Source organism: Amblyomma americanum, chromosome 1 (assembly GCF_052857255.1).
Source record: "Amblyomma americanum isolate KBUSLIRL-KWMA chromosome 1, ASM5285725v1, whole genome shotgun sequence".
In the NCBI taxonomy this organism is placed as follows: domain Eukaryota; kingdom Metazoa; phylum Arthropoda; class Arachnida; order Ixodida; family Ixodidae; genus Amblyomma; species Amblyomma americanum.
This window is the reverse complement of record NC_135497.1, coordinates 323,405,000-323,428,814: the sequence shown is the minus strand read 5'-3', so window position 1 is coordinate 323,428,814 and position 23,815 is coordinate 323,405,000. Positions and strand designations below refer to the sequence as shown.

At 43.5% G+C, this 23,815-nt stretch overlaps 2 protein-coding genes across 22 annotated transcripts in view; one reads left to right on the top strand and one right to left on the bottom strand.

Moving 5' to 3' along the window:
* LOC144115406 (uncharacterized) overlaps positions 1–15,005 on the top strand; it is a 78,048-nt gene extending 63,043 nt beyond the window's left edge. For 11 of the 13 annotated variants that reach the window (XM_077649782.1, XM_077649789.1, XM_077649788.1 and 8 more), the window contains one exon: positions 13,026–15,005. In XM_077649782.1, the coding sequence (XP_077505908.1) occupies positions 13,026–13,308 (283 nt within the window). In that variant the 3' untranslated portion in view covers positions 13,309–15,005. Of the gene's footprint in view, positions 1–10,215; positions 10,338–13,025 lie in introns of all 13 variants that reach the window. The other 2 variants (XM_077649787.1, XM_077649786.1) reach the window with 1 other exon arrangement.
* On the bottom strand, positions 342–23,787 carry LOC144115410 (protein lin-54 homolog). 9 transcript variants are annotated; one of them, XM_077649801.1, is made up of 3 exons: positions 22,590–23,787; positions 5,456–5,567; positions 342–2,458 (listed from the first exon to the last, which is right to left on the bottom strand). In XM_077649801.1, the coding sequence occupies exons 2-3, from the start codon at positions 5,513–5,515 to the stop codon at positions 2,267–2,269; spliced, it is 252 nt and encodes an 83-aa protein (XP_077505927.1). In that variant the 5' UTR covers positions 5,516–5,567; positions 22,590–23,787; the 3' UTR covers positions 342–2,266. The 9 variants fall into 9 exon arrangements, 6 of the variants coding, with proteins under 6 accessions (XP_077505927.1, XP_077505923.1, XP_077505925.1 ...); XM_077649797.1 differs by lacking the exon at positions 22,590–23,787 and adding an exon at positions 13,005–13,141; XM_077649799.1 differs by lacking the exon at positions 22,590–23,787 and adding an exon at positions 13,005–13,141 and having other exon boundaries at positions 5,495–5,567.
* Between the last annotated feature and the right edge of the window lie 28 nt (positions 23,788–23,815).

Sequence of the window (23,815 nt, the reverse complement as noted above, 5' to 3'; positions counted from 1 at the left end):
CCCATTTATCGTGGCCACACTTAGCCCTGTAACAGGAATAAATGTTCCTGTCCTCTAGGACAGTATTCCTCCAGGGCTTGTGTCCTAAGCGCTCAAGCCGATGTGGGTTGCAGAAGAAACGAATGCCTGCTCATTGGCGAGGCTGACATATTAAGTTCATAAGTCATTAAGCTTATTTTCCAGGTTTAACTGGAGTGTTTCCTGGCTAAAAGCTGCCTGGGCAGCTTGACTGGGTCCAGGAAACCCCTACAAGCAGTAGCACACGAGCAGTACAGGACATTTTGCAAAACCAGTCACATATACAGTAGTAGATTAAATAAAGAAAACACTCGACACATATATACAATGATTCGAATAATGTTTAAAATGAGAACACTGAAATGGTCATACATATGTTGAAAGAAAAATACATTAACACTCAAGCAAACGTTCAACAATCAACAAGTGGAGACATAGAATGGCATTCGAACAAAATATTTCCGCAGCTCAGCTTTTGTATATCCCGTTTTATGTTGATATGTGTATAAAACGTGGGGCAGATTATAAGACATTTGTAATTTATAATCAGTGCAAAAACGGGGTATATTCCATGGGTTAGTACTTCTTGTATGTATGTTAGCACAACGCGTGTCCAAAGATGCTAGGGTAGACTAAAAATTGACAACAGAATGGGTTAGTACTTCTTGTATGTATGTTAGCACAACGCGTGTCCAAAGATGCTAGGGTAGACTAAAAATTGACAACTGATGCCGTGGAAAAATACATTGTTATAGTAATTTAAAATTGTACAAAAGATCAGTGCGGACAATGTTATTTGCTTGGAAGGCGTATTTGGTGGCAGTCATGTTATCAATATTGGCGATTACTCGAACAATTTTCTTTTTCAATACTAGAAGCTTATTTATGTTATTTTTAGTCATTGTGGCCCATACTAAGCTACAGTAGTTAAAGTGAGAAAAATAATGCAAAATAAATTTGTAATTTACATTTCATGGTATCGCGAAAGGGCTCCGCAGACCGAAGAGAGTTTTTTGCAGAGGTGTTTGGCGCGGGCATCCTAGTTTAAATGACATGAAAAATATACTCCAAGGATCTTTTGCTCTTCAACAGCTTCTATTTGTTGATTTTAAAAGTTGAGCTTGCAATTAAATTTCGTAATTAAATCGTTCAGGTTAGGACCTGAAATAAGTATTGTGCTATCATCGGCATATGTTACAAAATCAATGGAAGGATCTATGCTAACAATATCATTTATGTGTGCATTAAACAAAAGGGGTCCCAGTATGCTCCCTTGTGGGACACCGTAACTGATAGGCGAAAGGGAGAAAGTTTATTATCTACCGTAAAAACCGGACTATAGGTCGGACCGGAATATAGGTCGACCCCCTAACTAACCAATTCTAAAAATGAAAAAGATCTTTTTTCAATGGGAAAAGTACCGAAAGACATCCTTACTTTGAAACAAATGTGACTCGAGAGGTTGCACAATGGTGACAGTATTTAATTTCATTTAAATGCTGCTTGTATGTACACCCGGAAAATTTTTTAACAATATCGCGCACCAATCGGCTCGCGTGTTTGTTTCTGGCACAGGCAAGAACGGCGCCGTAGAGCAAAGCCCTCCTCTTCATGAATCGCCGCAACCAGGATGGCGAGCCTTTGAATTGCGCCCTCGTGAGTCTAGAGGCACGCGCGATCTCTGCCGCTTTCACGCGGATGCATTCGGCAGTCACAGGCAGCGATCTTGCTCGCAGCGCAACGTTTCCTTCCTATTCTCGATACACTACGGTCTGCCCACGAAATGATGTTTTCTTCTGGTTGCTGTAAGTTGTAATACGCAGCTTCTGCCTCCGCCAGTACTGAATGCTCTTTTCGGATACTCCGAATTCGCGCTGTGCCGCCAGGTTCCCGTGAGCTTCCTCGTACTCAATCGTGTTTTTATTGAAGGCGACGGTAAATTGCCGTTAACTTCCGCTTTGCATCTACTGAAATGCAAAATGGCGGCACTGCTGCTGATAGCGATGGTGATGGAGGCTGTTGACTTCAGCCACCCATTGTTGCAAGACTTCCGTATTTTTTCCGCCAATGACCGGTATATAAGACGGGGGTCGACTTTTCACCATGGTTTTATGAAAAAAAGTTCGACCTATATTCCGGTTTTTACGGTACCTACACCGACCGACTTCTGTTTTGGAGGTAGCTTTTAAGCAAACTGAGTGGTTTACCATGGATACCATACATTTGAAGTTTGTTAGCAAGAATAGTGTTAGCAAGAATCAGACACTGGGGCTGGCCGCATGGGCAGGTCACAAGCCGACATCTTGGTGCGAGCAGCAGCTTGCTGTTGCACACGCACTTCAGCTGCGTCCGCCAGCTGCATTAAGGTCTTGCGCTCTGAGCTGTCCTCAAAGTTCTTGCAGCCCACACACTTGCACATGCTGCTGCACAGGATCTTGGCCTGCCAAAATTAAGAAGACAAGAGTCACTGTGGTGCAGTGAAATCTGTGCCCATGGATGAAGTCAACAGTGTCCAGCATTTTTTAAAAGCAACTTCTGAGGCACGTCCACAGCACAGAGCAGGAGGGATTATAGTCGAAAATGCCTTCTGCACTGACCAGTGTAAGCAACACCAGTGCATCTACAACAAAACCTGGAGGCTGCATTTGCACAGACAATGGACAGAAGAGAGATGCACATCACAGGTTTTGCAGGCCTGATCTGAAGCAATAGTAGTGCTGTGCAGTTGAACCTACTTATGAAATACAGCAAAAATATGATAGCATAATGATGCGAGGAATCAAACGCCTTACTGAAATCAAGAAAAAGGCACATCATATACAAGTTCTCATTAATATTGCTCAAAATAATTTCTTTCATTATTAGTAAGGCTGTTTCTGTGGATTTACCAGTTCTGAAACCAAATTGTGATTCAGTTATTACCCTATGTTTGCCAAAAAACCTTGTTATTCTTGACGAAATAACCTTTTCCAGTCCCTTAGAAAACACGGGGAGTACTGAAATGGGCTTGTAATCTTGTAATTCGCTAATACATTTCGGTCGCCCCCTTTATAAATTACACACTTTTGCGGTTTTCATTCCGTTGGGGAAAACCCCGCATTCCAGTGCAAAATTATAGATGTGAGAAAGCAAGGGACAAATTGTGGGTAAGACATATTTCAGTGGTTTCATCTGCATGGTATTGATATCTTAGGCTTTGCTGTTACTCATTCCCATGTACACATTATAAACCTCATTTTCATCAGCAGGCTCGAAAGATATAGTCTCGCTTAGCTGACTAGGGTAACCGGCGATATTAGTGCCCGTAGGATCTTGATATGAAGAAATGTTATTGAGAAAATGTTTGTTAAAATATTCTGCGAGTGCTCTTCCTTTTATTTCCTTGCCACTTAATAGCATAGTTTTTGCAACATAGTTATTCGCACGGCGACCTAGGACATCATTTAAAGCTTTCCAAGCAATATCAGGTCTCTTTGAACTGACGGTAGAAAAGACCTGCTGATAATATGAATTTTTTTGCTTTCCGTAGCTCCGAGTTTAATCAGCTTCTTAACTTTTTAAAGGTTTAAAGGTGGTTAACCCTTGTATGGTTGTGCTGGGGGATGCTCAGTGCAGCCTTGTATTTTAGGCACCGAAGCCGATATGAGCCGTAGTAAAAACAGGTCAATTGCGGTGATTTCATTGTAAGTACCTAACCGTTTTTAGTGTGCTAGCACTTATAGTGGCCATTCCCCGCATTTAGCCATTGTGTGTTTGTCTCTCTGTCTATCTGCTGGTCTGAAGCAAGTTTTGTGGCAGGCTGCTCACCTGCCCAGGTGTGCATGCGTGCGTGCGTGTGTGTGTGTGTAGAATAGACCGCTTATAACGCATACTGCGGGAGTCTGTAACCATGTAACCAAAACGTAGCTTTTCCATGCATTCGCCTATTCAGTATGGCCAGCCTACCTTTCAAAGTGCACCTGACAATGCATCAGACGCACAACACTGCAGTCACAGGCAACAAAAAAGTTTATTTTATCTTTTTGTCAAAGCATCTTATTGAATGCAAGAGCGACATTATTTGAGTCTGGTGCTGCGATTTAACTGCGTTGCTAATGGCTTCATCTTCAAAAACAGTGAGGCACTGCAGCCCTTGCTCACTGAGGTTTCTCTGAGCGCAGTAGAGGCGCAGTTTGTTGCAACAGTCGAGCGCGTCTTTGCGGGAAACTTCTGCTGCACTTTCACACACTTCGTCGGGCTCATCCTGGGATAGAGGCTCTTTGCGACCGCGCACCGCTGCCACAATGTCTTCATCTGTGGTGGCTACTTCACACACAGTGCGATCGTCGTCGTCGCTGCCACTGACGAGCTTATCCCATGCCAGTCCTTGAAACGCTGAATCCAACCGTTCAGTGGGTTGAAACCATCATGCCCCAAAAGGTTTGCAAAGCACCTGGCTTTGGCTTGCAATATCGGGCCACTCGCAGGAACGTTCTGGGCTTGGACCTCGTGAAACCGTTTAAACAAAGCGGCGTCAACATCTTCGTACTTTGACGCAAGCGACGTGGATTCTTCCTGCAGCTGTTGTTCCAACTTGTCACTATTCTCCCAAATGGCGGACACAGTAGCGTCACTGACACCATTATTTTTTTGCCACCATAGCCTTTTTCAAACCACTCTCGACGTCCCTCACAATGCTCTACTTAGTTTCGAGGGACAAAGCTTGCCGTTTCCTGGCTTTCGGAGGTGCAGACGCCATCGGGACTGAAGACTGAGGCTGGTAGACTTGCTCATATTGTCAACTTTTCGCTACGCGTGACAACACACACATATCTCGCTCATGGGCTCAGGCGTGCCAAGATGCTGCCACATGTGCGCGTGGTATGAGCAGCGCTTGCAGGATCATACGCTCGCCGCTGCCGCGCCGCACCAGCATGCTCCAGTGTGACCATGCCGTCACATGCTTTCAAGTTTTTCCCAATCAATGTGCCCAACAGAGGTGCATCGGAGAGTGAGAGGACAAATGCCTGCTTTGTGACTTGTATTTTTTGTCTCTCTTCTGCCTTCAGCCTTGCCTTGAACCACGCTGACAATGCTCCCCCGCCCCGCCTGTTGCCCTCTTCTTGCACAATTTGGGAAGCACACTCGTCACGCCCAGCGATACCCATGGGCATGTGCCGGTACGCGGACTGCCAGGCTTTCCAGAAACCGCACTATATGTGGTCTACGGTTACGCCCTGCCGCATATTAAGCGATACGCCAATACATTGACCTCTAAGGGAAGCGAAAGCGGTTGTCACAAAAGGCCGCATATAATGCAGTCCCGCGGTCCCACATTATGAGCGGTTACGTTATAAAATGGTCTGAGCTGTATATATACACGCATACACCTAGCAACCTGTCCACAGTGTCAGGTGACAGCTCAATTAATTGTGAGAGGCTGGTCTGGAAGAGCAACCTGGGTCGCAATCCAAGTACCATCGATGGCAGCACTTGCCATAGAAGAGCAGTGGCACATTGCTTGATCGCTTTTCCACTGTGTCAGGAGGGGTAGGAAGACTCCCAGGGATCTACGAATAGAATAACAATGGACATTAACCCATTATCACTATCTGAATGACTGCCATCTGTGAACACTGTATCTGAACACCGGAACCAAAGGGAAAACTTAACTGCTAGAGCACCTAATTCGCATTTGGCCTAACTGTGCAAATCGACTATTAATTTTTATGGTTTTCTTGCATAATGCACAAGCACGCTGGTCACAACAGTGTAACTACGGCTTCACTGTATGACAGAAGCATCTTGTGGTGGAGCCTCAAAACAGAACTGAACTGTACACGACGCCTGAGAAGCACAAGGAGGTTGGAGCAAGGCCTACTGAACTGCAGGCTGCCACAGATGGCAGGGTTCTGTGGAGCTGCATGCGCCAGCTTTCATCGGGTTTTTGGTCGCTGGGGGTGCTCGATTGACCCGTTTGTCTGCTATCATCATCATCTTCGTCTTGATCTGCTATTTTTCACCTTCATTTGCTAATTTTAGTACATTTACTTTCGGTTTCTCTGCTCTCTCAGAATCAGCAATGTTGCAACTCTTTTCTTGCCATAAGGAAAAATGATTTTGATTGGTAATAGGAAAAAAAATTTATTCTTACAAATAATTAAGGTATCGCGCTCCGGATACAGCAGAATGTAGCTTAATTCGCGTCTTTCATAAAGTATAAAATTGCGCTAGGAAGTTGAGCACTGTTTAGAGAGACAGAACACTGAATTTCAAGTGCCCAATTTTTTCCGGCTCAACGGAAAGCTTGCTGTTGTAAGGTGTTCGATTCCTTAACAGTTTTCTTAGAAATGCTGTAGACAATGTTTACTGAGAATTTTTCTATCAGTGCATGCGCCCGGTTTTACATAGGCCGATTGCCGGAAACCATGATAAGCGAAAGCGATGGCAGTTGTACGTTGGCAGAAGTGATGTACCAAAGAATAATATAAATCTCGCTCCCAGACAGTAGTTATAAAGAGTAGCATCCGTTTAAGTTTCCATGCCATTTCCATGCCCAAAGTTTTAGTGGACTGTGGTTTCCGTCTCATCCAAGAAATTCAAAACACAATGGTGTCATCTAGTGACAAAAGCTAAAAGCACATCTTCGGCAACGGGAAGGATGTGTTGCCCTTCATCGAAGGGCACACTGGAGAGAGCGTAAACTTCAATAAAACATGAGCAACACTTCTGAAAGAAAAACACTGTGCATTTAAATAGATCAGTGGTATTTTACCATGATGTGGTCATGTCGTGTACTACACTAATAAAGCGGGGTTTCATTACAAGATGGCACTTCATGAGATTTTCAATGTGAAATTAAAATGATAAATCTTTGTTTCTTCGATATTCATGTGACTGTGAAGAAGAAATAAAAAAAGGTTGAAATGTACAAAATGCAGTCCGAACTGCCCACTATCACATATAAAAGTTTTGCACTTCCATCTGTAGGTCTTTATTTGTTGCATCAGTCATTTTTGGACTTTGAGTCAGTCTTTGATACAAGTTTTGAACGCTCGGCTACCATGGTGCTTGTACCAGTCGAGAAAGAAATTTATTTTTGCCATCAAGCATAAGTGTATATGCACCCCTTTTAGAACATAGTTATTCTATGCTCAATCTTGTGCTCATCGTAGCAAAGATTACAATTTCTTTGTTTGCCTGTTTTCTGGGGCTCGTGGCACAAGCTTGCGGGAGGTGCAGGAGCGGCCGTGTGCACTCGCTGTGACCCCTGGTGTGTACGTGTGTGCGTGTGTGTGGGGGGGGGGGGGGGGGGGGGGGGGGGGTGAGGCGCTGGGGAATTGCGGGCGTTCAGAAGCATTTGCTTCTAGGGTACTGCATTTAGGCACCGTTCTTGCTTCTTCCCCATGAGCTTCCCCCTTTCAATCAGTGCAACAGTCGCAGAAACTGGCATGGTTTGCAGTATACCCCAAGCCCACATTGCACATTTCGGTGTCGATGACGTGATGCAGGGTGTAGACGTGACGAAAGCATAGCACTAATTCAAATACTAGCTGATATTGCCGCATGCAACTGCAACATGGAAAATAGCAGAATTGGCGATTTTTCAACTGCTTTTTTTCCGCAAAGTGATTTTTTGTAGCTGGAAAGAATCTTTCGAACTGTTTGATTCCAAAAAATTAGTTGGTGACTGTATTTCTTTATAAACCGTTTCGTTATAGTGAGGTTTGACTATCTGAATTTGGTTGCAAAAGCCTTTTAAGTAGTGACAAACATGGAGTGCATTTTGGAGTTTATTGTGGAACATGAAAAACTGTCAACTTAACCAATGTTTCGAGATCTTCGAGTTCTAGTTAATGAGAGTTTACTGTACTGTAATTCTTTTAATTGCATGTGTTGAAGCATTCCTAGTAAACAGAACTAACATACATTTAAAATAAAATGCAGCTAGTGACCATCAGTTGCGTGGCTTTTGTGCCACTGCGCTCAGTGTTTATTAAGGAACTCCTACTAGAGTGGAGCTCAGGTGGACTTATCATAGTCACAATCATTGCTAGTTAAAAAAATTTGTTTTGCCCTAGGGCTTGCCGCCATCTCTGCGAAGGCATGTAGATCATCAAAGATCTTCTGAACATATTGACTGCTTAGCTCTCTAGTGACGTACGTCATTAGGTCTGCTTTTAGGCACCAAGCTAAAGTTGCGTACAACAGCATTTGCCATGCATGACTGTTGGGTCGCTTCAAGCTTTCAATAATAGAAGAAAAATCTGTTCATGTGTGCTGGCTAGAAAAGAAAGCAAGCAAAACTAGGAAGTGGAAAGCACCCACACCCAAAACTGCTGCTTCACTGCTTAATGTGCTTGCTGTAGTTAAAGGGAGAGGGGGTGAGTGGGGGGTAATTTGACTGCTGAGTCCAATACCAAATATTTCTAGTTTACCAACTAGAGTAAGTGATGGGGAGGGTAGGACATCAGGAAGTTAGGTTTTGATTCTTCAGACCGAATAATGCCATTCATAGGAGAAAGTAAATGAAAGTGTACTCGATTGATGGTGTGTGGTGGTGAGCAACAAGTGAATGGTCGCCGCAGTTTTTTCTGCCATGGTAATACCACTGACCTAGTGAGGGAACTTAACATGCCTGCGTGCGCACAGGAAGTTCAGCAGATTATATTTTAATGTAACATTGGAAGTGACAATACGAAGAAGAAAAGACAATTTCATAGTTCTCACTTTTATGTTGCTGAGCCAAAAATGGTGAGTTCTCTCAAGAGAACCAGCAGTGCATTGTAATCATGCACTTAAATAATTTGCCATTGGAAAATATTTAAAAGTACTGAATGTAAAATTATTGCATTGAGTATTTCTTATCGGTATGTATTCAAAACCATTCACAGGTCTACTGAAAACTTTGTTGTTAATGTTAATAGTGGGGACTTCTTTGTCAACTACAATGTCTGTGTTACTGCATCAGAATTATGGTCCACTTCTTCTCAGCCTCAAAACAATACCGAGCATATGTTGTGAAATTTAGTGTTCTGTCTAACACAGGGGTGGATTTATAGGGACTAGTTTTCAATTTGTAGAGACTTTTTTTCGAAAGTCTCAAGATGTAACATACATGGTTCAAATGGGACACCCGCTACCCACCAACCACCCCTTCTAAGAGGGACCCATAAATCTGCCCCTGGCATAACGTGCATGCAAAATAGAGCATGCAGATGCACAGGCCATAAAAAAAATGCACAAATCCAGTTAATAATGAGTGGCTGTACAGTGATACAGTCTGCTATGAACATTAACAGTACTAGACCCAAAATATAGTGGGTAAAGAAAATGTGGGGGTTAAAGGGATACTGAAGAAAAATTTGAAAATATTGAGAAAGCACCACACTTGCATTTTTAAGATTAGATTACCCTAGTATACAGTCATCATTCTGGTTATTTTGGAGCAGATGGCTGTATTTTTTTTTTACGTTTTCTGAGTGGTTGCCGGGCCACACTCAGCACGGTTTGGGCTACGAGCCAGTGGAATTGACATCATGCCTGCCTTCAGCAGTGCTGTAGACAAGCTGGCTGGCAGTGCGCAGTTGACTCGTGCCGCGCTTTCAAGTGATAAGTGTTGTGAATGCGAAGTAGAAGTGAGAGCAACGGTGAGAGTGGATATTGTGGCTCTGACGAGCGACCAATGTAACTGAGTGTGTACGATAGCTTGCAATCTGTCTGGTTAATGAGAACGTTTGTGATCTGCCGCAGTCCCTTTACGGGGTGCCAAGGCAGCCAGGACCAGCAATATGATGTTTATGCTGAACCGCACATGAATGCGCAGTGACTCTGAAAGGTCAAACAGTGTTTAGGTGTGGTACCATACGTGGAAGCCAGATATAAATTCGGTTTCTGAGGTTCAGGTAAAGCGTTGCAAGGTCACCTCGTGCTTGCCCAGAACAAGACAGCTTTTCAATCTTTTGGTGGACTTGAGGTGGCACTGCCGGTACCGTCTCTGTGAATGAAATGTGCATGAAATGAAATGAAACGCTGCTGGTGATGGTGTGTCAACGCATGTGCACATGCTGCATATAACATGGCACTAATCTGCTCTGACAAAAGTGTGCAACGCTATCTTAGCGCAGTGTAGTGTTAGCAATGGGGTTGCAGGTGTTGCAACCACTCACGCCAGTTACCGCTTCTCACTTCGCCTTGATGCTCGCTGCTGGCGGACAGTCGCTGCAGAACCAGGAAGGACGCCACTCCACCAGGCACGATCCAGGAACGTGCTGGCGGCCCGATGTGGCCAGCAGATCCATGATGTGCATGGCCAGCACTCCCGCACTGAACTCCTGCCGGTGGGCCGCTTGCTCGGCTCTTTATCTATCTAGCCGCCGCAGTAACGTACACGCTCATGCCACACTCCGTGGTTGAACCCGCTGCTTATGCTCAGTATTGTCACCGCCAGGTGCTCTCGCTAGCGTGCAAATGAAGATAAAGTTGCACGCGTACCGCACAGCCTTATCTGCTGAGCCATGGAAAGGAAAGGAGGAGGAGGAGGGATACTGTGAGTCCCACAACGTCACTGTAAGAGGCTGTAATTATAGGGGGACTAACAAATGGGAGCACTGACTCTAGTTTATTCACTTGCAACCTTTTATGTTATGAGAATGCGGCATGTCTGCTTCATTGCTTTGCTTTCTCTCTCTCTCTCCACTTCCTTGCAGAGCTGTGCCTTCATGCAGGTTTCCCTCTGTCTTTTGCTGTGCAGGCAGGGCACTGTTGTTTCCATTTCTTTTTATCTTGCCTAATCTAGCCAATGTCCTTTGCAAGGCATTATTAGTTTTCTTCTTTTAGCCCACCCTAACAAAAGTCCTTTGCAGTCTTGGCCAATTTTTCACGTGTTGCACGTCATCCATTGGTGTGCATATCATTTAAGGAGCTTTTGCTAAAGCAGTCGCATGTGAGCATGCTGCTGATCCACGTCACCAGTTTTGCAGCTGCCCATTACACTGTTTGTTAGGCACTTGTTCCCACTGCATTCTCAATAGGGGATTTGTGCACTTGCACGCACGCATTTGTGCAGACACACAGACCGGTTTTTAAAGGTATTTTTCTGGAGGACCCGGGTTAAACCCCGACGGCCGTGGAAGTGTTTCCATGGAGGTGAAACGCAAAGAGCGCGCATGTGTTGTGCAGTGCCAGTGCACGGTAAAGAACCCCACGTGGTCTTAAATTATTTCTTAAATGGGGCACTATGTGGGAATACTTGATCCTGATTTCGCCACAAACCGGTGAAGCGATAACCCCTCGGAGCCGTGAGGCGGCGGTGCTGAGCGATGCTATTGCTTAATATGTGAAGCTCCCGAGCACCAGTACTGCCAGCACAAAAACCTGTCTTTCGTATGACCTGCAGACTGCAAAACACGTGCCTGCACTTGTCCCATGATGCAACCTTTCTGCTCCATGCTCACAACGGGTTGACTCTGTGAATGCAACGTTGGCCTGCGCTGTTTTTTTAGTGGTGTGCCGTGGTTAGATGGTTAGGTTACCGGCATCTCCGATTACTTTCTTCAGAAGAACGACCATTCGAAATTGGGGAGTCGACCTGTACGTGGAGTGACGTATTTGCGGGGTCTAAGGTATAGTGCTGGACAAGTAGTGGGTACTACGTGCTCCGTGCTGGCGCTCGTTCGGGGCAGGACGAATGGGGCTCCCAGTGTCAAAAAAATTCTTTAATTCGTATGCAAATCAAAGAAAATTCAAATTGTGAGCCGTTTACCCGGCTTGTTTGCACTGACGGTTGCTTCCTCGGACGAGCTGCAGGTTGCACGAGAGCAAACTTTCGATAACCTCCGAGGTGTGCATCATACTGGAATCCAAAAGTACAAAGTTCGATTGCCTGTGCACCACGATGCCATTTCGCGGGAAACTACAGAACAGAATGCAATGGCAGGGTGAAGCAAGGGTATCGTCCAATTTTGGACTCCTTTTTTTTTTTTGCTAGTTAGGGCTACCAATTGGGGGCTCGACTTATACACGGCAGTATATGTCAATCGCAAAGTTCGTCCAATAAAGGTAGCTTGTTCCCGCAACTAAATTTCTTGCCTGGGTCTTATTCTGTGCTGTGACCGGTTAATTTGATTATTTTTTGCAGTTCCAGTGACTTCGAATTAATAATGTTTTATTGTAGTGCGAAAAAGGGTGTTAAAGGTTCTTTCTTTCTTATCATGTTTGGAAAAGAGAGAGAGAGAGAAAATGCTCCAAAACGAAGCATGTGTTATCCTTGATTGTGCCTGTTATGATTGTTAGCAGCATGAATGCCTTGTGCTTCGAGATGGAGAGAGTTGTTTCGGGCCTTTGACAAAAAGTTTGAAATGAGCTGGAGTGGGTGGACAGCCCTGGTGCATGATCAAGGGAATTGACTGCAAGTCAATGTTCTAATTGCAAGGTTTGTTGGTACCACCTGGCCCTCCCCCTCCCCCATCCTATTTTTTCCCCGATTAAGTTTAGCACCATTTATTGAATGTATGAAGAATCAACGCATCAGCATTTTGTTGTTGCATGAAGGATCCTTTCAGATCAGTTGCTGTGTGACTAGAACACGAGCAACACAATCCAAGTGTTGAAGTGCCTGTTTCTGATCAAAATGATGGCAGTTTGATTTTAATGGTGCAAGGGCAGCTTGGCCAAAGAGCGTTAAACAAGTTTGATCTGCATGAGGTGACGTCAAAGACTTTCTTTATTCAAGCATTTCACCCCAGAGAAGCCCATGCAACAGGCCAGGGGAAGACAAGAAAAACCAGTCTGTACCCCGTGACACTGGGGATCGAATCCCACCCTTCCTGCATACAAGGCAGTGCTCGAACCACTAGGGTGCCACTGTGATTGAACAATTAGTCTATGTTTTCTGCCTTGCTGCATTTATTGTCATTCTCTAGTCCAGCGTCATATATGGCTTCATGTTTTTCACTCTCTACATTATCAGTGCTAAGCTGAGAGCAAGTGCACGTGTGCATACTTACTTTGTGCTCTGGCGTGCGCAGGTTGCCATTTGCCTTCATCACTCCGGAAGTGGTGGAAGCCACCTGCCAGTGCCTGCTATCACGTGCTGATGAGGCGGAGCGCGTGAAAAAGCCCTTTGCCGATGTGGAACGCTCGGTGCTGGAGGAGTTCGGTCGGTGCCTAGAAGCCATCATTGACAGTGCTCACCGTACCAAGGGCAAGGCTGCCGAAAATGTGGAGAAGAAGCCAACACCTGCCTCCTTCCCAGCAGAGCGTGCTGCATCGCGCAGGGCTAAGACGGCCCGGCGCGTGCTCAACCTCTAGCCCATCCCTACTCTGCCTTCTCTGCGACCCTGTGGCAGCTGGCCTGAGGAGACATCTGCCCCCCGAACTGAGAGCGTTCAAGTGTTACTGGCCTGATCCCTAACAAACTGCTGTTTGGTACACTTTATCAAGCGAAAGTCTTCAAAACACCAGCTGTAGAATTGCTTTTTTTTTTTCAATTTTCTAATACTGCTTTGGTGAATGCATGCATGTGTGGGGGGAAATTCTCGTCCTTCTTGTCGTGCTGCAATACTGATGTGGTCAGTAAAATTGTGTAATGTCACATGCCTCTAATATTGGTGTAAAATACTACCTGACTTGCTGATTTTGCTTCATGCCTGGTTGCAGTAGTGTTGCATTACTTCTTTATTTAGTTTCTTGGTAGAATGTGAGAAGGGGTTTTTTTTTCTTTCTCAGTTGCCTGTTTTAAGAATTGTGTGCACTTTCTTCTCTGCTATTCCTCATAGAGGTAGAAAAAAAACAGCTGGTGCTGGCTTTATCTTTCTGTGCATGTGGGACAAAAGCCACATGGACAAATGCTAGTGCAAATCATTATGTGGTTACAAATCTGGCCTTAGTTTTTCCTGCGTTTGAAGTGCTCCTGCAGGTAGCAGAAATGTGTGTACAAGTTTGTAATTTCCCCATGTTTGACATTATCCGTGCTATTTGTAAATACAAGCCTCACATCATCAGTTAAGTTATGTACTAGTCAGCATCTTTACACATGTTCACCTGAATTCCTGTTTTATCTTTGTTTTTACTTTTATTGTTTGGAAATTTCAGTAGCTTACTGCAGGGGGCAATGCAGTTGTTTAACCTTAGTTCACCCATGGTGTCTTAAATTTTTACTGTTCACCCAGTATGGTAATATGGATTTGGGAGCCAGTGTAGCTGGCCACTTCCAGGCGTCCATTGGGTTGTTTGCGTGATTGTTACTTGCTCTTTCCCCAGATGTTATTGTCCATATTAAGTGCGACGGTGGTGGTTATGGTCTTTTGTTTGTGGAAAAGAACTGAGGAATTGTACAGATTGTAAATACAAGTACTGAGCTCTTGCCAGTACTTGAAAATGTGCATGCCTGCGTAGATATGCAGTGTAAATACATGCATTATTTCGGCAGTGCCTGAGGCTACCAGCATGATTTGAAGTGTCTGTGATGCATGGGGCTTTTGGGTAAGCTGTTGAAGGTATTCGTGCTGTGCTTACTGCTGCTTGCATGTTTGTCTCCTTGATTCTTGTGTGTAGTGCTCTAAGCATTGTAATGAAGTCGCGTTGCTTTTATGTCTTCTTGGCACCTATTTTAATGTATCCCAAATGATTGGTTTCAGTTAACTGCACAAAGATGAAAAACAAACCAAAACAAGAGACGACAACAGGCTGATGTACTTTGTTAGCGTCATCATTAATCATTAATGCTGGGTGCTTGTAAACAGTAGCGAAATTTGCTTGAATAAAAAATTTAAATGGGGCTTATCTGGTTTCAGTATGTTAAGCATGCAGTTGTTCATGTAATGTTAATTTGTGGATTGTACTGTGCAAACCGTGGATCTGTTTTTTGTGTGCGATTGTAATGGTTAAGGCTTTTAGAGACACCAAAGGCACTTTTAGGGATGCTTTCATTGATGTAATTGGTACATTAATGGTGTATGCTCATGAAACTGGAGTAGACTTCTGAATTAAAAAAGTTTGTAAGTTTACCATTTGCCTAGAAGTGGGTTCTTTGATGTCACAAAGCATATGCTGTTCCTTCCTTTTGTGTACATGCATGAAGTATGTAGGTGGCAACATTTTGCCTCACTTTTTCAGGCATTACCTAAATACTGGTGAGGCCAGTACCCTCAACTGCACAGGAAATTGCTGACCAATCAGCTGGTGCTTATGCAGAGGGGTAATGGTGAATTGGTTGTAATCATTTCTTGGCACAGGAGGCGTACAAGACCCGAAGCTATTCATAACAGTGACTGAGAGTGTGGGGTTTGGCATTCGCAACCCTATCTTGTGGTAACCACAGATTTTATTGGTGAATGAGGTACAGGGGCGATGAAAAGAAATGCAAGCACATCGGAGCATAGGTGCTCTGCTGCTCACATTTCTTTTTCGTCACGCTTTTACTTCGGTGCTAGTAAAAAGGCTAGTGCTAGAGTTATCCATGATACATTCTATAATGACTAACGTCTTTTTAATGCAAAATTGAACAGCAGAGCATGTAGGCGCCTCGTTTGCATTTCTTTTAATCGCAATTGTACATGCGCTGTGAGAGGTGGATATGGTTGATCGTCCTTGTGTGCTTTCTTATTGCAGGAATAGGGTCTCTTAAAATTTTACCTGGAGGGAAGACTTGTGCTATGGACATGCAGCCCCACCGTAGGAGTGCGAGAAGTGTGAACTTAGTGTTTGGTTGAGAATGTGAATTTGACTATAGACTCTTTCTTTATCGAAACCTCCAAAAAGAAAAGGTTTTGGTGACTTCAAAACACGGATAATACTAAAAGCTTAATTGTTAAGAGTAGGTCAAGGAAGTTAAAAAACGTGCAATTAAAAAATTAATATGCAGTGTGTGAATACAGCTCATTTTCCCATCAAATTTAGAAACTTGCTCAAAGATTTTAGACTCTAGATTACCTGAAGTGGTCTGGCAGGTCTTGCTTGCTCTCGGAACATTTCAATAGTGTTCATTTTTCATCTGCACCAAATTGCCTAAATTTCCACTGCCATATTTCTGCTCCCAATTTCATGTTTTCAGCCAAGCAATGTTCACACTCCTTCCATGGGGACTGAGGAACTCTCTTGGACAGCGTGGCATTTTTTTCTTCTAGGTAACTGAGGGCTGCTATGAACTGTTACTGTTTCTTGAGTGTGGTTTCTAACTTATGTGATATCCATATGCTTGTGCACACTAACAGTCTGCACTTTTGGAACACGTCAAAGGAGAAAAAAAAAATTCCTAGAAAGGCAGTCATGGTGGCCTTTTTCACTGATAAAAGGTGCCTAACTCGTGCAACCAGTATTTAAAATTTGCAGTCTTGGGTGCACATAGCTGGCAAGAAATGATTAAAACCTACAGTAAAAATGAGATTTCAAGGCTTTGTGTACAAGATTGCAAGGCCTCATGCTCTCGCTCATCATATGAAGTGACATGCTCCTATAACAATTCTCCTTTTTTCGTTGGGGACTCTCCACTTTTTCTTCCCGAGTGTTATTTTCTGATAGTAAACTGCTTGTGCTTGTACACTCAGTTAAACCCCTAGCTCCATTGTCAGGTGATGCCTATGAATTCATTCATTTATTGTGCCATGTGTACAGTCTTCTTGAGATACAATGGCATCTTCTGATACTATGTACTATATATATATTTTTGTAAAATGACTTTTTTTTTTTATGAGCAATAGGCAGTATTTTTTTCCGTTTCACAGAAGTATCAAGGCACACTTGTCATATTTATTTCTGTGTACAGAGTCCCAAAATAAAAGTTTTTTAGTAGTATGTTCTCATCATTGCTGACTGGCTGACAAAGCAGTTTTTTTTTTCTTCTCTTATAGTTTCAGTCTCCTCTACGCTTGTCACAGTGCAGTTTGGAAAGTGTCGAAACGATTGAAACAGTTGTATGTGGAAGCAAATGCACAATGCTGTACAGGTGGAGCAAGGCCATGTATTGATGACACATGGCGTGAACCAGTCAGGTGAGAATTCTTTCCCTGCTCATTTTATTATTACCTGAGACTCTGCACATCATTCTGAGTGCAGAGTCTTACGTGTACCATAACACATCTACATAATGGAACTAGATCCCTTGGCTCCATTTTCTGATTAAGTGTGCTTGCGTGTGAGCATTATGGAAACAGAATAGCATGTTAAAAGTGCACTAAAGAGTAATTTTAACCCGTCTTTTTACCGTGGGAACTTGATCTACACATTACGAGCATTCTTAGAAACTTCGAATTATTGTCCTGTGCGGCCAATTTCCCTAATTTAAATTGGATGAAACGTCCCGGCTCCCGCCTTTTTTTTTTGAACTCGACACTGAAGGCAGGAGGAGTCAACCAAAGCGTGGAGTGCCTTTAAGCCAGTGCCGTGACGGCTTGCTGTTCTGCCATCGGCAGAGTGACATGTAAATCAAAGCGTCCACTTATATTTTTATTTCCGTCGGCCTAATTTGTGTCTTTGTTGTCTGCAAATGAAACTATTTATTCACAGAAACCTAAAAAATTGGCAGTGGCTTAGCTTGGCTATGCCAGGATATACTTAGTGAAAGCTAAGGCATAGCTTGGTTAGCCTTGGTTAATCATGATTGCAAGTCCAGGTTAGTATGGTTGTCTGGCTAGTTGTCATGTGGTTTGTCATGCGGTTCATCATGTGACCAGTCACGTGGTTGCTCACGTAGTGCGGTGCAACCATGAGAGCACGGCGAAACTAAGAGTTCGCGGCCAATGTAGCTTTTGCTACAAAAACAAAATAAAAGCGAAAGCAAAGCCGCCACAGAACTGGCTGAAAGGTACTCCACGCGTTTGTTGACTCCTCCTACCGTCAACGTTGAGTTAAAAAAAAAAAGCAAGAGCCAGGACGTTTACTCCGATTTAAATTGGGAAAATCGGTCGCACAGGACAATAATTAAAAGTTTTAAAAGAGTGCTCGGAACATGTAGGTAGAATTCCTGCGGTAAAAAGACGAGTCACTATTTGCACTTATTTGCTTGTTTCAAAAACCTGTAAAAGAATTTGTGTTGAACTGGCTGGGCTTTGCATTTGAATTTGAATGTGACTGCAACATTAAATTTTTTGGCTCCTCAGTATGAACATAGCCTTGCATAAATTGCATCATCCACATCAATGAAACCATAGCATAGATAAACATGTTGTTGGAATCTAAACAACTTCAAATATACAACATACTGTTGTACTGCACTGAAGATGGCTAATTAATTTTTTTGGATTTGGGCTTGGTATGTTATTGGGTGCCACGCTTTTCACCGAGCACACTGTGAGACAGTGCAGCATAGGACACAGGATCCACATTCAAGAAGCAGTTTATGCCAATGTTATGTACAGCCATCTGCCACATTCACATCCAGGGTTGAATTTTGACTTGCAATAGTTGACACAATTTTGGCTTTTGAATGATAGCTACAATTGGATACAACTCAAGAAGGCAGCGGCGGATGCCCCTCAAAGGAGGCCCCCTAGCCAATGGCATCAACTGATTCTCATGACATCGTGGTTAATCCCCAAGTGTGAAATCGCTGGTGACTGGCGTGTGCCTCCGTGAAGTGGAATTTACTGCGACATCATGACAATTGGTTGAGGGCCTCCTTTGAGGGGCATTTGCCGGTGCTTTTTTTGCATTCGAATATAGGCATTTTCCGTAATAATGGGCTGTATTACACACCCACAAACAAAAATAAAGAGAACCCTGTCTCACAATTTTAACTGCATTTTTATTCCACAGGTTTATGTTCCATGAGTTTATTCTTGTTTAAGTGGTTCTTGTTTAAGCAGCTTGCACTGCAAAGCAATTTAATCACTGTTATTTGTCACTGCTGTCAGTTGAGATGTAAATGAACTTATAGATGGTAGAGGGAAGTTTCATACTTATGCTGTTGGATTTACGTGCATCAAAGTGATGTATGTGGGACCATGTAGCTGGGACAACAAAAAACCTTGCGTGTTCATAAGCAGTTGTTTCAGTCCGGATTTCGTTACGATGTGTAGGCTTCACTCTGGGCTAATTATCATTTCATGCCACTCTATGCTACAATCCAGTGTTTTGTTTGCAGAGTTGAGACCACGCCTAGTGGGCTTCAACAAAGCACATGCTTCTGGGCCATGGTCTTTCTCTAGTGCCTTAGCAAGCACACATGCAGGCCGCAAGGAAATGGACATCAAAGACAGTGTACAAGCATTGGTGAGAACGGTGTTAAGGTTGAACTGTACTTTGGACAATTGGTCAAGAAGTGTGCATATCGGTACTTGACACACAACTGGCACATGTGCGCACAATGCTCATTCATTGTTACCTGAGCCATTTTCCGAACAACGCTGGTGGATTTTCAGATATGTGTAAAACATCTTATAATTTGTGCAGCTTGTTTGTGAAACATACAAGCGTAATACATTGAAAACTAAACATTTTGACAGATTTACCTGTCTGGTTGGGTTTGAAGACTTATAATAAACTGCACATCTCCAACCAAAATTTTAACTTTAACCCAACGTTTCGAAGCCCACTCGGCTCCTTCATCAGGGGTGACTGAGGGCAGTAGCTAGCGTCTTTTAAGTTAGGAGGGGAGGGGGGCGGGGGGTGAAAAGAACGCGACACAGCTGTCGTTCTTTTCACCCCCCCCCCCCCCCCCCCCCTCCTCCTCCATACTTGAATGACGCTAGCTACTGCCCTCAGTCACCCCTGATGAAGGAGCCGAGTCGGCTTCGAAACGTTGGGTTAAAGTTAACATTTTTGGTTGGAGATGTGCAGTTTATTATAAGTGTAATACAGCATTAAAACTCTCTACTTACTAAAGCTAACTCAGCTGTATTGTCTCAAATACTTACATTGGTGATCAATTCGTCAAAGCATTTAGCACACAAGTATGCATTTTGAAAGCTAACACTTGGATATTATGGGCGTTCTGAAATCTAGGAAGTGGACATTTGCATGCATCACTGCTTTTTTTTTTTTCATGCGAGAGTGGTGCTGGAGAAAGAATGAGTTAAAAAAATATGGACTGAAGGGGACTGCTATTGGAAAGGCATCAAGTATCTCCTTGGAGCATGCTGCCACTAATAGTTTTGCTGCGAGGGAAATTTCTTCTGCATGTATTTTGCGATATACCTGGACATCAAAGTAATGGGGCAGGCCGGGTGAAAACATCTGGGCACAGTACTGAGGCTAGTGTCGAAACATTAGCATTTATAGTGGAGACAAGAAGGAGGGCGCAAGTGGGTGTGCCTTAATTCTTTGCAGTAGTTATTTTTATTTGTGTACATTCGACGTGTGCAACCATCACATTTGAGGGGCAACACCAGTGGGCGTTAACAAAAAGATTGCTTATTCAGCGCTCCTGATGTCTGGCACATTGCTTGTGTGTTGTAAATAAAATGAGAGTTCATGTAAAGCTTTAGCGTGCCTGTCTGAATAACGAAAACTCGATTATGCAACCAACATGCAAAGGTCAGAGTTCTGGCACATTCATGTTTTTATGTTAACAGAGGCAGATTGGGCATATCACCTGTAGTGCATGACTGACTGGCAATGTAATGCATGCTGTCTGCTCACGTCTGGTTCTAATGTGCTTTTGGGTCATGGTTGCAAAATCAGCTGTACTGGTGCTCGGGAACCTTGGGTGAAGTTGGAAATTGTGGAATGCTTGTCTATGCTTGTGAACTTGCTTTGATTACTGAATTTATTATTTGCTGCCATTTGTACCCAGTTCCCAGATAATTGATACGATCAGAAACCATACCATGCTCCACAGCATTCTGAGGTTGTTACAGTCATGGCCAGAAGTCCTTGCTGTGTAACTTTTACAGCTGGTTCCAAAACATCCAGTGTGTTTGGTTGTTTAACTCGGTTTCCTTAAAAGTGCTGGGTAACAGATACTTTTGGTCACCTAATGAACACTAGTGTGGTTGACTGTGTATAAATGAAAAGCTTTGATATGCTCATAATTTACTGCTTATATGACTGCAGCTTTTACATCACTTAGATGTGCTTGGGCACAACAACCTGCAGGCAAAAAAGGTTGGTGATAAAATTTTACTGTAGCACTTAGAGTGTACAGAATTACCAATAAAAAAAGTGTCATGTATGTTATTGCTTGCATGACATGTTATGCTTTTTTCAGTGATTGTGTGCATAGTATAGTACCAACCTTGCACATCACACTTTTATTTTTTTAGGCACAGTTGTGCCATTTTCATCATTTGAAATAAACTTGAAATTACAGCACATAAAGCTGTGGTTAGAGCTAGCAGTCAGCTCAATATGAGATTTGTTATGACTGATTATGCAACCATGTCTGCTTAACAGTACCTCTTGCTGGGCTAGTTGGTGTAACATTGTGTAACAAAAGTAAAAACAGCGCTAATTTTTACACAAACCACACAGAAAGATCAGACTAATTTTTACACAAACCACACAGAAAGACCAGACAGGGCGGGCATTGTCCTGTCTGGTCTTTCTGTGTGGTTTGTGTAAAAATTAGTCTGATCTTTCTCTGTGGTTTGCATAAAAATTAGCGCTGTTTTTACTTTCCTTACACAACCATGTCTGCCTTTGCCAAATGTGTAGCAGTTGTCACCATGTGAACATGCAGCTGCACTTAACTCAGTGTAATGAGCATCTTGATAGTTGTACTCTTTGTTATCACAATACTTTGATAACAAAAACTACAACTATCAAGATGCTCATTACACTGAGTTAAGTGCAGCTGCATGTTCACATGGTTGTGAGAACTGCACATGAACGTCAATCTCTGCCACAGCTAATTTACAGATTGACGTTCATGCTGCCAATACTATTTTTCTGTTTGGAATCCATCACTTACACACATCAAACACACTGGCAAAGTTTATGCAAGTTCAAAATAGTTAATTCATGATCATATGCGAGTCAAAAACCGCCACTGAAATAACACTTTCAAATTCAGCATTTCTGCTGCATTGGTGGTTATCATGAGAGCACTGCAGCGCTTCTCGAGGCTACAAAGTTAAGAGGACATAATTGAAGAAGGGGATTTCAAGGGGGTTTTGCATGCGATTGGTGTTCATGTTGTCATAAGCAGCTTCACCTTTGCAGCAAGACCTTGATCACTTTGACTGAACCCTTTCATCTGACTGTGTGCCTCGTGCTTAGATGTGAAAGCATATAGTGAATTAAATTTAGGAGCCCATGCTGTAATATCAAAGAAACGCTGCAAGACATCTGTTTTCAGATCATATTATACAACAGCTTTGTGGCAGAGTCATTTGCAGCAGGAAGGAAACACACGAGAGCTCAGTGGTCACAGACGAGTAGGCTACTGCTTCTTTCAAGCAGCTATGCTGTTACATTATTATTTTTTGCCGACTATTTTTATACGTTTTGTTGTACACAACAAATCACGTAATGCAGGGAAAGCGACCGTAAACAACCACATCAACACCTCTAAAATGGTTAATCGTTCTTTTTCGTTGCTTGGTAAGGGCGTAAAAGCTGCCTGCTACAACAATATTATCATGCATTGACAACTGCTCGAAGTGTTGCAGCGGCGCCACTATGGCTCAGCAGTGCCCCTCTCGCTGTTCACTTACTTGTATGCTTGCTTGTGTCCGCTTCCTGCCGGGCGCAGCACAATGACTTTATATGCCACGAAAATGATTTCGAGTTGTCTGTGAAGTGCGTCATAACGGAACAGTTCTTTAAAATCTACTCAGAATAAGTGGGCAACGCATTACTGACACCCGTCTTGAGGCGTCGCCTTTGTTCCGGCCCAACACATCTGTTGCCGCAGGTGTTGCGAGCGACTTGCCTTCAGCTTACGGCCGAGACAAAACGCGATGAGAGGTCAAATGGTGTTGAATTCCGTTGCGAAGCGTGCCGGTGGAGCACATTACAGATCACCGCAGTTAACCGCTGAGAACGCCCCGCGCCGCTTTGCTTCGCACCCGACCGGCGTGGTTTGTCTTCAATGAACTTTTGACAAAGCCATTCATTTAATATATCATCTATCACGTGGTGATTCAATCTTGGGCGGGAACCTGAACCGCTAGCGTGCTTTCGAAGGTACTCTTCACGTAGCCCAGCTTGGCCCATCGTCCGATGGATCTGCCTTCCTGTTTTCAAATGGCGGCGAGCTGCACGCCGAATTACGCAGTTCGAATTCGCTGCCGCTCAACTGCGTCACTTTAGAACACACGACCAAGTGACTGCTACTACTACAGTAACTCGTTCGCTGATGCACTGCACGCGTTTCTTGTTCGCGGGTTCATTTGTAAAAGCAGGCTACGAAGTGTGCGTCGTCGAACGCCGTTCACGGTGTCGTCTAGGCAATCAAGATCAGGCGCTGTTCACGGATTCTGAGAGTAGCTATTAGGCCATAAGGATACCGTGCCTAATACTAGAAGCATACCTATGTCCCTAGGCACAAAAATTGCGCAGATCATGCTGCAGCGCTGCCGAAAGTTTTCTCGAGAAATAAAACTTGGTAGCCTACGCCGGCACCCTTGCTCGTGGTGTACACGTGATGCCGTGGTTTATTTCGTTTTACGCTTGATGTAAAAGCGAAGCGAAACACATAAAGCGTCTTCACAACACCACTTTCTAACTTTTATACTATTTTTTATAGATCTGTCAGTGCCTGGGTTACAACAGCACATTGTAGTGAACATGAATCACCAAGGTCTGGCAACTAATAAACATAGCGTTTCGAGAGCTGTACTGCATCTCGTTTTTATCAGACGCTCTCAAAATTTCATGACTCGTTTATGGAATAATTTTCACAAATTTTTACAAGCGAATTTCAAACTTACTTTTGATG